General features: G+C 42.8%; 1 protein-coding gene across 1 annotated transcript in view; it reads left to right on the plus strand.

The window, feature by feature from the left end:
* The window catches only part of SMG6 (SMG6 nonsense mediated mRNA decay factor), a 159,159-nt gene that overhangs the window by 82,889 nt on the left and 61,613 nt on the right, over positions 1–14,657 (plus strand). The window contains exon 13 of the mRNA XM_072138100.1: positions 6,049–6,250. Within this exon, the coding sequence (XP_071994201.1) occupies positions 6,049–6,250 (202 nt within the window). The remainder of the gene's footprint in view (positions 1–6,048; positions 6,251–14,657) is intronic.

Genomic DNA, 14,657 nt, shown 5'->3' on the forward strand with positions numbered 1-14,657 from the left:
CCAACGCAGGTGTATCATGTCGGTGGGGCGAATAGCTAGGAGTAAGTGGGTAATGGACCGCTGCTGCTGAGGTTCCGTGACGGTGTTGCTCAGCCTGAATTTGAACAGGACCGTAATGCAAATAGAGAGAAGAAGAGGCGGCACTCACCGGACTGGTGGAACTACTTCTTTTTTATTCAGCAAAGCGGTGTGGTACAGGGGGAACACTGGAGCCATACGGCGACGGGCCGTTTCGCGCTTGCTAGCGCATCTTCAAGCCGTTCCTTGATGACGGCTTGAACGGCTTGAAGATGCGCTAGCAAGCGCGAAACGGCCCGTCGCCGTATGGCTCCAGTGTTCCCCCTGTACCACACCGCTTTGCTGAATAAAAAAGAAGTAGTTCCACCAGTCCGGTGAGTGCCGCCTCTTCTTCTCTCGTTTGAAAATAGAGCTGATTGCAGCATCTCTCAAATTGCCTGGGTCTGCAGGAAGATTTTGTGAATTTGGTCCTGTTTGGTGAACTCTGTCTTGGGGGTCAATGGCCTGAGTGCTCACAGAAAGGGCTCTGAGTGCCACCTCTGGCACCCGTGCCATAGGTTTGCCACCACTGCTATAGGACTATAGAGTTGGACTGGACTTTAATGGATGCTGTGGATATACAGCAGAGCCCCATTTCAGGCTCCTATTTTAGTTAATGGGGGACATTTATCATACGCCGGTGCTCTGTGCGGCAGCATATGATGTTGGGTCCACCCCAACATCAGGCCTCCTGATCTGATGTATCTGCCGGGCGCCAGGCCCTGCGCCAGACTTGCCACATTGAACCTAAATGAAATAATCCAGAAATAAGTGAAAATCTGCTTTGTATTATTGACTCTACCATCTCTCTACTGGCATCTATTATCCCTACTAGACGAAGCCAGTTTCTTTTTTTCTTTTTTGCACATAGTATTCTTGTGAGTTTACATTATTAAATTGCTTCTTTTTTTTTTCTCTCCTCATCCCCCAAAAAATCCAAGAACAATAAATAACTATGAGCATGATTAGATATGTGCTGGTGTCTGGGTCCTGCGTAGTGCCAGAGAATCCATGACAAATAGTAGAAATTGGCACAAAGTTTGACTACTTTATGTGCTTAATAAATCCTTGTTGGCACGTCCTTTAGGACCTTGAATTTTTACTTTTTATCATAGCGGACACTCAATCCGATTAGAACAAGAGCATGCTAACGTTGTCTGGATTTTAGGCATTAGTTATACAGGCAGTCCCCGTACAAGATGGGGTCCGGAGGTTTGTTCTTGAATTTGTATGCAAGTCAAAACTGTATATTTTATAACTGAAGTTCTAGGCAAATTTTTTTTTGTCCCAGTGACAATTGGAGTTTCAAATTTTTTTGCTGTGATTGGACCAAGGATTATCCATAAATCTTCATTACAGACGCCTTACAGCTGGTTATTGCAGCCTGGAACTATAGTAAAGCATTCAGAGAGCTTTACCGGAGGTCACAGGGGGCAGAGAGGTCCGTCTGTAAATAGGGGTCGTCCTTAAGTAGGGGACTGCCTGTAATGAAATATCATATTTTAGAAATATTGTGTAGCATTTTTTGCCAAAACATTCAAAGAGATTCTTAAAACTGTATGATTTTATTCACATAAATGTTCAAACTTTTCCTTCATTCAGTGTAATGTTTTGGCAAAGGCATAAGAAATTATATTTACATGGTCATTTCTAGTTCAGATGCTTTTACAATACTGCTTGTGGCAGCGTTGTAACTTAAAGGGAATCTGTCATCAAGAGCATGCACAATAAACTCAACACTTCCCATCCCAACTTTTTCTGCCTTTGTCTGTTGACTTAGCCTACTGGTATGTGACTCCGCCCACCATGACTTGACCCCGCCCATCACATAGTACATGAAACGGTGAGAAGATAATTAGATTCCCCACACAGTACTCTTCTAAATATATCATGTGAGTTAGAGGGAAAGCATTCTGGTAAGGACTGCGAGAGGACTTCCTGTCTGATCAAGCCGAATAGACAGAGCTGTCGGTCTAAAAAAGGTGGAGTTCACTGGCATCCCGGAAGAAAAATTGACTATTCCTTACGGTAGTTGAATGATGCCTACTCGGTTGTATTTCAGGAAATTAAAGTAGGTGATCTTTAGGTGACTTTTATTGAAGGGCTAATCCTTTAGTCCCTTTAATCTTTTCAAATCTTTAATTGTGGTAATATGCTAATTTGCCAAAGAGGCTGCTGGGGGGTGGAGTTGCCAGAGCTGAGAAGACACAGTGCGGTTACTCCACGCCCCAGTAGCCTCCTTGATCCTGCTAACCATATATCTTCAGCGTGCAGCTACAAGGAGTTGCACGCCCTTGTCCGCGAAGCCGTCGGCTTCCCGGGAGAGGGCGAGGAGCTCCTCGTAGCTGCACGCTGAAGTTATCTGGGTAGGAGGATCATAGTCTAATGGGGCGTGGATTAACCGAACCGTGTCGTCTCAGTTCCGGCTACTCCACCCCCCAGTAGCCTCTTTGGTAAATTAGCATATTACAACAATTTAAAGATTAAAATTAAGGGTACTAAAGGATTAGCCCTATAAAGAGCTATCCTTGCATACATTGGATGCACCTACCACCAGATCTACCTTATAGGAAACCTACCACCATGGATCTACCTATTAAGGAACACTGCCTCAGTGGCAGTCAATTAGGTGACGATGCAGAGGACTTTTAATAGCCTCTACCAGCAGGTATTAATGGTGTGAGGGGTAAAATTCTGGTGACATGTCTGCTTTAAAATTTAGGTTCTTTTCACATCTATTAGGTCATCAGTTATTTCCTTCAGACTTGCACCTGTACTATGTGTTCAACCACATCTGGTGTTGGCTCATAACAACTGAAGACCTAATGAAGATGTGAACTGGGCTTAAGATGTACAAGTTTAGAGTCTGAAGTCTGAGGACTCTGGTAATGTTAGTAGCTGAGCTTAGATGAAATTAAAAGTTTGAATAACTCTCCTCCACCATTTTCATGAGCAAGTGGCTTAATCACACTTGATGGTTGGCGGGTCCTGCCAAAATCTTTAAACTTGGCAAAAATAAAACAAATGGGACAAATGTAGGGCTCTGTTGTGTGTCCTGTTTGAGGGACCCCAACCACAGTGCAGGGGGCTGGACTCGATGTATCCGATTTGTCCTTTCTCTGGACTGCAGTAGACCTTTATTAGAGTAAAAGTTGATCAATGCAAAGTCAAACTCTGTATAACTGCATCAAATGCATGAGTGTTTATGCCGGAAAAATGTTGGTGTACTTCCCTCATCCTAGCTGAGCCTCCCTTGCTTATTTTTTATTCTCCTTAGTGTTTGGACTAGCGTAATTTTGTTATTGGGTCACTGAATATGCCCCAATGTACAGTATGTGGGCACCTTCGCTTGGTGCAAAGACTCTGCCGGGTAATGGCCAGGTTTCTCAGATTTCTAGTTGATGTATCATTTGTTGGGTACTTAAGCGGCTAGATGTTGGTGTATATAGAGCGGTTTCCCTGTAGAGGTTGTATATCAAGTCTAATCGTCCTCCCGTGATTCATTGTTTGCGTTTCTGCTGCAGATAATTGTGAACATTAGTCCTTTTATAACCCCAGATGCGGCTCTTATTATACACAAGTCTGAGCTCAGGGCTCGGAGAGGTCAGGCTATCACCTGGTAACTTTTCTTCATTGAAGAGTATTGACTTGAGCTTGGGGAAGTGTGTAGTGCTGTTACCTAGGTGAATATACAATGATTTTTGGATAGTTGCTCTGGGTTGAAACCTGATCATTGTTGGAGCCCGCTCTCCTCTGTGTGTGTATCCTCATTACCTTCTTCTTTCCCTCTCTTGGCCTCCTCCTGTTCTCGATTGTCTGTTTCTCGGCCTCTCTTCTTGTCACAGTTGTTGTGTTCAGTTTGTTTACTTTGTAAGCCTTTTCTGTGTGACTTGGCGTTGCTTTCTGGCACAGGATGTGTGTGAACCGGAAGTGCTCGACCCAAAGCGGGCAGCAGGGGCATTGCGAGGGTTAAAGGCACGGACGTGCAACTTTATCTCCCAGGAGGCCTGTGCCCCCCACTTCTCATACATCCGGTGCCTGCTCTGTTCTGATATCTGTCAGACCTGAGGGGCAGAACAGGATCTTTCCTAGGGGTTATGTCAAGTTCAGTCCTTTTAACTATTAAAACACTATTTGGCTTTGCCGAGTCCACGCTGTTCCCATTACCTCACTGACCAGCCTTCCCACTGTTTATTTCATCCCATGTTTTTTTTTTCTTCATCTGCACGTTTTTGACAGATTTTTAGGAGGGCTTGAAGATGAACCCTTCTGACAGGAAAAGATCCGAGGGGGGAACTTTTCATTCTACTGTGGGGAGAGGAATTGGATGTCAGTGGTACACAGTGTTCTCTCCGACTGCCATCACGTGCTCTGTGGCAAGATGGTTTTTGTCAGCGGGCGTTTCCTGGTGTAGAACCTCGGCCAAATGAGGCAGCTCTAGAGATTTGGCACCTGGAACCTCCTCATTTATAGCTCAGATCTTTCATTACAATGAAAGTTTCCATCTTGTACTGTTACCCTGACTGATGTGTTCCCTTAGTCTGACCGAAAAGGTGTTTGCGTAATTGTTCTATCGTTTTCCACAACAAAAAAAGTGAATCTAATTTTATACGTTTTGTTATTTACTTGTATTTGAAATATGTTTCACGTATTTCATTTTTTTTTTTTTTTTTTTTTTTTTTTTTTTTTTACGATGATTTGAGAAACTTGCCTTACCATAAGATTTTTTTATTGGAAAGCTTTCTAATTTGTAGTGATTTGCATTAATTGTCCTTTTTATTAGTAGTGAAATGTGAAATATATCATTGTGCCTTTAAAGGTTTTGACCTAAGATACCACAGAAATGGGGGTAAATTATGTGGTTGCAGTCTGGCTGCGGCCACCTCCACCATCATGAGAACTGGGGTCACCTTCCTTGTGCTGTGACTGGCCAAGGTTGTGCCCTGCTGCTCCATTCATTCTCTATGGCAGACCAGTGAATGGAGCAGCAGGGTCCACGATGGTCCCAGCAGTCAGAATCCCACTGATACCATTTTTATCCCAAATTGTTTTTTTTTTTTTAAAAGGGGGAGGGGTTGATTATATGTAAACTTCCCCTTTCAGCGTTCAGATATCCTAGTGAGGACCTAAAATGGCACAGTAGGCATAAGAGGACAATCTCTTTTAATACAAGTATTTTGGTGCCATGGTATATAGGCATTTGCGGTGTGTCACTCTTTACCTTTTTAAACTTTCAGCTGAAGACAGAATTGAGAAGCAGCTGCAAGTAGATGGAGCTGCCAGTTTGCGAAAGTACATGCACCCTCTGTACCTGAACCTGGGGAAGATCTGTGCCCTACACATTTTTAACACATTTTGTTAACGGATTATTCTACTACTTACTAAAAGAAAAGTGCTATTTTTTTCCCACTTTTTTTATTTTTTTTTTCTGGTAATTCTTAAAAAAAAACCACATTTAATTAATAAAACTATGGGAAGTTAGTCTCACAAGTCATAAATATTAGAAATTTGCGAAGTAAAGCTGTTCCAAAGTTATAGTCATTTAAAGAAGAACAGAACTACAAAAATTTGACTTGCACATTTGGGCATCAATGCCCCTTGGTAAAGAAGGGGTTTAAAGGACATCTACCACCAGGGTGAAGGGTTTTACAAAAAATATGCAAATGAGCCCGAGAGCCTCCAGGCTCCTTAGATGTTGATGGAACCTGGAGCCCCTCAGACTCGTTTGCATAATTCTTAGAGAAGAGCAGATCCTGCTAGAGGGGGCACACAACTGTATGTCAGTGGACTTGGTTTACAATTCTTCATCTTGGTAGATGTCCTTTAAACATACTTGAATAATATGTTTTTTTTAATGTATCCACCTTATGTACTATGCTGGATACTAGGGCAGAATTTTCCGAATTTCTGGACTAGTTGATTTAATTCTTAGGAAGCCACTGAATTGCATACAGCATTAATGATCTTCTATTTCTTGTGTGTCTTTCTCAGGCCGGCTCTTGATGTGTGGAGCGTGCTGGCAGCCTTCTGTAACACACTGACCTGTGTGAACCAGTCAGAAGAACCTCTTTATAAGGACCCTGATGATGACCTCTCGCTGCTGATCCTAGAAGAAGACCGACTTCTCTCAGGATTTGTTCCTCTTCTCGCTGCTCCTCAAGAACCTTGTTACGTGGAGAAAACCTCAGACAAGGTCAGTGCTGAAAAATTGGCTTGTGTCCCTTCTGCTTTTTTTTTTTTTTTTCTTCACTGTCCTTCAAGCCCATCTTTGCCTCATCCCTATTAAATCTTGGGAAGTTTACTCTGAGCAATGGATACCGTTAAGTCGTTGATTGAGAGCGCGGAGGGAAAATATTGACCTTTTCACTGCTGACTTCCAGCCTTATGTCATAAGTAAAAAGGTCAGCGGTTTCCTTTGGGCACTGTATATGCGTGTGCTTGCACGTGTGAGCTGTTTATAGCGCGTATCTGTCTGACATGTATGTTGTGTTGTATGTATTTGGGGCTTAAGTGCTACTATACTGTCTAAAGCTGTGTCCGCGCTCTGGCACGCTGAACGTCCCATCACTTCCTCACTTGTTTGAATAAAGCAGCTTGTATTGGCAGCGCTCTCACTCAGCTCCAAATGGTTTGCATCATGCATACCCCCCTCCCCTCCGCTCACCCTCTTCATCCACCGCAGAACTCTCATCCAGGATATCTGCCAGGGCTCTTTTTTTTTTTTTTGTCCTTTTTTTTTCTAAGAGGAAAGTGATAAATAGCTGACTAGAGAGAAGTAGAAACTGTGTGTGAACTCATTTTTTTCCCCCCTTAAAAATCAAGTTATTCCCTTATGTATCGGGGCTGAAACGGTTGCTTTGCTGGCGTGATTAGTAATCGCTGGCCCGTCTTGGGCTGGCATCCATTGTTGTCTGTTTAGATAAACACATTGTGAGGGGAGAGAGAACCCATCAAGTCTTTACAGAAGAAAAAAATTAGATACTAGCAACACAAGCCAAGGCTTATTACATTTACACATGTACAGCTACTCTGTACTTTCAAAATGGACTGCCTGGATCTCACGGCCATGAAGATAATATATGGGATCTCATTCCATTTGTAGTTCAAAAAAATGCAATTATATTATATTGAAATGAGGACTAACCCAAAGGACTCAAGTTTTGGTGCAAAACCCTTTTAAGGGCTTCAATATCAAAGAAGGAGGTGTCCGGCACAAAGGTTAGAACTTCAGTAGCATTATTGATCCATTATATAAAACCTAATGATCAGCTAATTGGAATCGTTGACACGTTTTGGGCAGATATTGCCCTTAGACATAGTCATTGGCTACTACTAAGGGCAAAATCTGCCCCTAACATGTCAGCGATGATCCAGTCATCATGTTGAAAGGAGAAGATTTACTTAATTACATTGCTGTCAACTTTGCATTTACAATAGACATATGTTTTGCATTATGCTTTGTTAACATGCTTTAATACCTATAATCCCTGTGTTCAATTGTCCGGTTGCATAGAGGAGTTCGATCATGCACGGTGGCTCAGTGGTTAGCATTACAGCCTTGCACCGCTGGGTGCAAGTCCCATCCAGGTCAACTTCTGCATAGAGTTTGTATGTTCTCTCTGTGTTTGTGTGGGTTTCCTCCGGGTCCTCCAGTTTCCTCCCACACTATAAAAACATACTGGTAGGTTGATTAGATTGTGAGCCCCATTGGGGACAGGGACTGATTTGGCAAGCTCTGTGTGCCCTATATAAATAAAGGAATTATTATGCTTGGAGGAATAGCTGGGGTGTTTTAAGCGCTTCTCTAGAGCTGGTTATCAAACAGAAAAATTTGTGTAATCTGCCCCATCAGATGCCCTTGGGCGCAAATGAGTTTCTCCTTTAATGGTCACAAACTTTTTTTGCACAAATCATAATACAAGTGATCATTACAAACTTCTTCCAATCTTTATATAGTCTCTCTCCTAATCTTTTTTTTAATGTGAAATAACTGCATAACTCGATCGTGCTAGCACAGAGGTGCCAGATTATATTAAAGGGCTATGCTGGAGGGGGTAGCATTGAGTCACAGCAGCTAGGTTTCCACCTACCAGCTTTGACACAATTACATATATAAGCTGCAGAGATGGCAAAAGTAGGTGTTACCTAAAACTGCATTTCACATGTACACACACTTGACTTAATAATTTCCGCAAAGTTAGAGGAAAAGAGGTTTATGATTTAAAGTCCTTCATATATATGAGAAAGTCAGAAAGTCTGGAAATTAGCAGAATCTGGTGATTGGGGTGGGTTCAGCTCATCCACCAATATTAGCAGAAAAAAGGGATCCTGCAATCTGCCTGATCTATTTGTTCAGGTTTTTGGCTGAGCTGATCTTCTGTGTTTACTGTATGGGAGAGTGCTGTCAGCCACTAATTTTGGCTTAAAATTATCTAATGTGTATGGTAGACTTTACAATCTTTGTGCACCTGGCACCCAATGACATGTATGCACGTGTTATTTCTGGAAGGTGCATAAATTATTGGGGGTTCCTAGAACTGGGGGTCATATTGAAGAATTTCTCAATTTGTAAGAAATTACATTGTAAATACAAGTACAGGCTCGCTCGGCACTGGCTGATAACTGTGAGCAATAGGTTTTTAGCTGTGACACAAGATGAGGTGTGAAATGTTTTGATTTTTATTTCCGATTGAAGTCATTCTCGATGGGTTGGAAGTTTTGTAATTCGGAGTAAGATTTATTTATTGCAGTGAAACTGCTTGTTAATCAAACCGGGAATTAATATTAGATAAGAGTTTGGGAGTTGATGCTGTTATTATAAAAGGTCATGGGCAGGTTTCACCCATTATTTAGTATCTGATGTATAAATATCTTAGCTGTACTATATGTTTCCTTAGGAAAAGTAAGGGTGATTTAAACACACCGTTCTGGTGGATTTCATGTGACCCAGTGATTTTGTGCAATGATTTATATTCCCCTCCTCTTATAGTTTTCTTTTCCCTCATGTAATCTTTGACAAATGACTTATTAAAAAGCATAAGAAGGTGGAAATAAGGTTTACCTTTAAAAGATACTTGAAAACAAGGGGATGCTGTCTGGCTGTTGGTAATGTTGGGGTGGGGTGTTCTTCTGTGTCCCAGTCTGGGTGATCGGCAAAGGATAATCGCCTGGTAGAAGGTGAAGAAGCAGACATTGCAACACGCTGCCAACTATACGTCCAATGTCAGATAAAAATTACTTTATTAGGTGATTCTCTAATTGTTTTTGGGGTGGTAGGCTCCCTTTCTCAGGTCCAATTCTTACATGCAGACAAACGTGTTAATACGGCTGTTTGCTACCCATACAGTACTGTTTCGTGCGGGCAGAACACGGCCACATTCACTTTGATGGGCAATACAGCCATCTATTTGCATGGCCATATTTCACAGCGTAGCATACCGTAGCATGGCTCCTAATGGAGAGGGGATGGGTGAGGAGCGCTCACCCCCTTCTACCGCCGGCAATATGCTTGCACCTTGTGATGGAACGCTGAAACCTCATTGATATATGATGCCCGGGGTTCTAGCTTCCCCAATTTGCAGCAGGGCCGACCCTAATCATTACCGTGTCAGTGCTGCTATTAAGTGGAGAAGCAGGGACGCTGTGAAAGACACAGCACAGTCTGTGATTTACAGACCAAACTTGTCAATTGAAGCCATCCTAAGGGAACATGCACACAAACGTATGGGGGGGGGGGGGGCGTATATACAGCTGCAAATACATCCCCCAAAGTTGTCTATGGCGTCCGGGTTCGGTGAGTACAACGTGGTGACTATTCTCTATGGGGAGGGGAGGGACATGCACCGCTCACTTCTCCTCCTCTCCACTGCGCCCGACGTCCGTGTGGGCATATTTTCATGTGCGGGCCCGGTCAGTCAGACAATATATTATATACAGTACAGACCAAAAGTTTGGACAAACCTTCTCATTCAAAAAAGTTTTCTGTATTTCATGACTATACAAATTGTAGGTGGACACTGAAGCCATCAAAACTATGAATTGACATGTGAAACCACTAAAAATATGTCTTACAGGTTCTTTAAAGTAGCCACCTTTTGCTTTGGTTACTGCTTTGCACACTCTTGGCATTCTCTTGATGAGCTTCAAGAGGTAGCCCTTACACCGCCTGGAGGTGTGTTTGGTGTCATTCTCCTGTTGAAAAATAAATGATTGGCCAAACGCAAACCGGATGGAATCGCGTGACGCTGCAAGGTGCTGTGGTAACCATGCTGATTCAGTATACCTTCAATTTTGAATAAATCCCCAACATTGTCATAAGCAAAGCACCCCCCCCCCCCACACACACACACACCCCCACTGCGCATCTCACACAGCAACAGTCATTGAGTCACTGACTGGCTAAAACTGGTGGGGACCCTTTTAAAAGTGGTGGGGGCCCTGTGGCGCGCACCCCAGAAGCCACTCCTTTAATCCAGCCCTGGTAAATGCAGATTTGTCTGGTAGTTGACTAGAATATGAAAACAATTTTGTGAATGGCTTGTTCGGATAATGGCTCCAAAAACTTTTATCAGGATAATGTCAATTCTACTAGAAACTTTCAGTGTCCTCTTAAGGATTAACATGCTTACATCTGGAATCCTCCAATAGATCTGGTTTCATATCTCCATTTTTCTGTCACGGGGTTAATGTTAGAGCCTCACTAGGGCTTGAACTGTGCTTGGGTTTTTTAGCAGGAGCAGTACGTTGTATTGGAGCTACGCTTAATACTCGCTTGTTAAAGTCAATATTTTGTTAGAAAAAAAATGAAAAGCAGCAAAACTGCAGAAGGATCTCCCCGAGGCAGCGTCTGACCGAGCAAACTGATCCGCTGCTGCTCCAATCTGTTTTTTTCATTTTCAACTTTTCTTGGCTGTGGAGTGAGATTAAGGGGAATACTCTCTCCCCAGATAACCATCCGTTCAGGACTGGGAGCGTGTGGATTAAAACCAGACGTTGTGTGATTAATACCTCAGCTTATGGGGTGAGACACTACTTCCTAAAAGAAAAAGGAGGAGAGAATCGGGGGTGAAGAGTAGGGGGGGGGGTGCCTGAGGGCAAAATGGTCACCATTTGTTGGTATTGTTATATGTTTAGTTTGTACTGTACAGTTTGGCAGAAATTTATCTCTTTGCTAACAATATTGTAATCCCTAGGTGTACTTTTCATTAAATATAATGAAATATAATTCAAAGACCTTAGAAACTTCTCACAAAAAAAATCCAGGGGTATCTATACATGTAAATTTTATTTATTTTGTTTTGATGGTTCACGATTCTAAAACTTCTACCACCAGGATGAAGGATTGTAAATCAACAGCACTGACATAGTGCATGGATAAACCAGAGGCACTTACTCATAGTTTCAGCTAAAGTGACTGTCGTAATCTTCATCCTTCCTAATCTGCCCCTTTCCTTATCAAATGAACTTTTGCAATTATGCTCCTGATCCAGAAGGGTTCTGAGGGGTGTTACCAGAGACCCCCTCCATGCTGCAGGTTCATAAGTTTATATTGCAGGAGCATTTCTCTCCCCCACTGTGTGAGAAATCGGGCAGATGGAGGGGGAGACAGTGTAACAGCCTGTGAAGTTACGTCATGGAGGGGCTCTGGTAACACCCCCCAGTGTCCCTTGCAGCTCATTCATATAATCTTAAAATTTTATCCCTGACTGTGGTAATCTTCTATGAGTAAGAGTCCCTGGTTTATCATGCTTGATTTTGATGGTAGAAACTCTCTCCCTGGAGCCACTTGTCTTGTTAATTCCCTTTCTTTGTTTCTCTCTTAGGCCCAGTTTATACTTGGGTTCAAACCCGCTGTTTGATGCCTCTAATAAGTTAACCACCAATACAGATACAAGTAATAGGGGGCACGGACACATTGTGCTCCCACCAAATAAAATGGATTGTTTCCAAAAATTATGTAGAAAGCATAAAATGACACTTTATTAGATTAATTAAAATAAATCCATTTAAAAAGACAACGGGGGACATTTACTTAAAGTGTCGGTGTCTGCATTGGCTTTGTTACCGACCTGCTCTCGGAAAGAAGACACACATTTAATATTGTAGAGCTGTGCAGAGACGTTTCTGGCGCCAAGACCATTTTCTGTCCCCGAGACCATTTTCTGTCCCTGGGACCAAAATCTGTCCCGAGCACCAGAAATATGTCCAACAGTCCCTGCTAGACCAGTTTTCTTTTGGTCTACTTTCCGCCAGTTTACACCGCCCAAAAATGGCTGTGAAACATATTAATTCTGTCTGAGTTTCCACTCCACCAAAGCCACGCCCCTTTTCAGAGAAGAGTCGGAGCAGACGGAAAACGTCATTTTTTCTGTCCCCGACAGCTAATAAATAGGTAGGAGAGCAGAACATGTGGTGAGAGCGCCACAAAACTGGCGGAAACACCATAGTAAATGTCCCCCAACGTATGCAGAAAAAGTCCACCAATGGTCAAAATAGTTAAATATACACTCACCGGCCACTTTATTAGGTACACCTGTCCAACTGCTCGTTAACACTTAATTTCTAATCAGCCAATCACATGGCGGCAACTCAGTGCATTTAGGCATGTAGACATGGTCAAGGCAATCTCCTGCAGTTCAAACCGAGCATCAGTATGGGGAAGAAAGGGGATTTGAGTGCCTTTGAAGGGCTGGTCTGAGTATTTCAGAAACTGTCGATCTACTGGGATTTTCACGCACAACCATCTCTATAGAAAGGCAACAGTGACTCAAATCGCCACCCGTTACAACCAAGGTAGGCAGAAGAGCATCTCTGAACGCACAGTACGTCGAACTTTGAGGCAGATGGGCTACAGCAGCAGAAGACCACACCGAGTGCCACTCCTTTCAGCTAAGAACAGGAAACTGAGGCTACAATTTGCACAAGCTCATCGAAATTGGACAGTAGAAGATTGGAAAAACGTTGCCTGGTCTGATGAGTCTCGATTTCTGCTGCGACATTCGGATGGTAGGGTCAGAATTTGGCGTCAACAACATGAAAGCATGGATCCATCCTGCCTTGTATCAATGGTTCAGGCTGGTGGTGGTGTCATGGTGTGGGGAATATTTTCTTGGCACTCTTTGGGCCCCTTGGTATCAATTGAGCATCGTTGCAACGCCACAGCCTACCTGAGTATTGTTGCTGACCATGTCCATCCCTTTATGACCACAATGTACCCAACATCTGATGACTACTTTCAGCAGGATAAGGCACCATGTCATAAAGCTGGAATCATCTCAGACTGGTTTCTTGAACATGACAATGAGTTCACTGGACTCAAATGGCCTCCACAGTCACCAGATCTCAATCCAATAGAGCATCTTTGGGATGTGGTGGAACGGGAGATTCGCATCATGGATGTGCAGCCGACAAATCTGCGGCAACTGTGTGATGCCATCATGTCAATATGGACCAAAATCTCTGAGGAATGCTTCCAGCACCTTGTTGAATCTATGCCACGAAGAATTGAGGCAGTTCTGAAGGCAAAAGGGGGTCCAACCCGTTACTAGCATGGTGTACCTAATAAAGTGGCTGGTGAGTGTACATAACAAATAGATCACAGTAACCTATATAGAAGGTGTAGTCATCAGAACTAGCCAAGGTATTTGCTTACACACAAGTATTGCACATTACCCCGAGGAATAACAAATGACAAGGGACACACATGCAGGTCTATACAGATCAAAGGTGGACACCATTGGTCTGAGGACTAGACCTTCTACACCTCTATACAGGTAACTGTGATTTGTTATGAATGATTTTGGACCATTGGTGGACCTTTTCTGCATACGTTGTCTTTTTAAATGGATTTATTTTAATTGATTTAATAAAATAGGATTTTATGCATTCTACATTTTTGGTTTTTGTTTCCCCATTTTTTGTGGTCCCTAAAAAGTTATGTTATATAATGAAGCAAAAGGATGAAACCGAAAAACCCCTTAACAACCCCTTGGGGGTCTGTAATAGTAAGTCGGGTGCAGATGCATGGAGAGGGCCCACGGGCTGAGCCCTCTCCTTAGCCAGTAAGTCTGTGTTGCATATTGCCGCCGGAGGCTTCAAAAAGATGGTGGCGCATGGTGGCTATCTTGGTGGTGATCGTCTCTCCCCGTGACGTCATCGGGGAGTGGCGATCAGTCGCCATGGCAACCTCTGGTCTTCCAAAGACTTGACCATTTCATTACAATGTGCAATTTGCACATTTGCATTACAATGAATGAGGAGAAAAATCTCCATATGTGGCAGTACATGGTAGGATCAATCAGACAACCTAGGGTTAAAGTACCCTAGGGGGTCTTAAAAGTAGTAAAAGTAAAAATAAAAAAAAATTATTGAAATTCCACCCACCCCCCAAATCATAAACACATTAGGTATTGCTGCGTTGGAAAATGCCCGGAGTATCAAAATGTTTTTTTTTACTGCGTTTAACCCCGTAATGGAAAATGGCACCCAAAGTTTAAAATGACACTTTTTCGCCATTTTGAAAAATATAAAAAATTAAATAAAAAGTGATCAAAAGTCGTAAAAAATGGCTCCACCCATAGTTATGTATAGCAAAGTATAAA

The sequence above is a fragment of the Engystomops pustulosus genome, chromosome 2 (genome assembly GCF_040894005.1).
Source record: "Engystomops pustulosus chromosome 2, aEngPut4.maternal, whole genome shotgun sequence".
Taxonomy (NCBI): domain Eukaryota; kingdom Metazoa; phylum Chordata; class Amphibia; order Anura; family Leptodactylidae; genus Engystomops; species Engystomops pustulosus.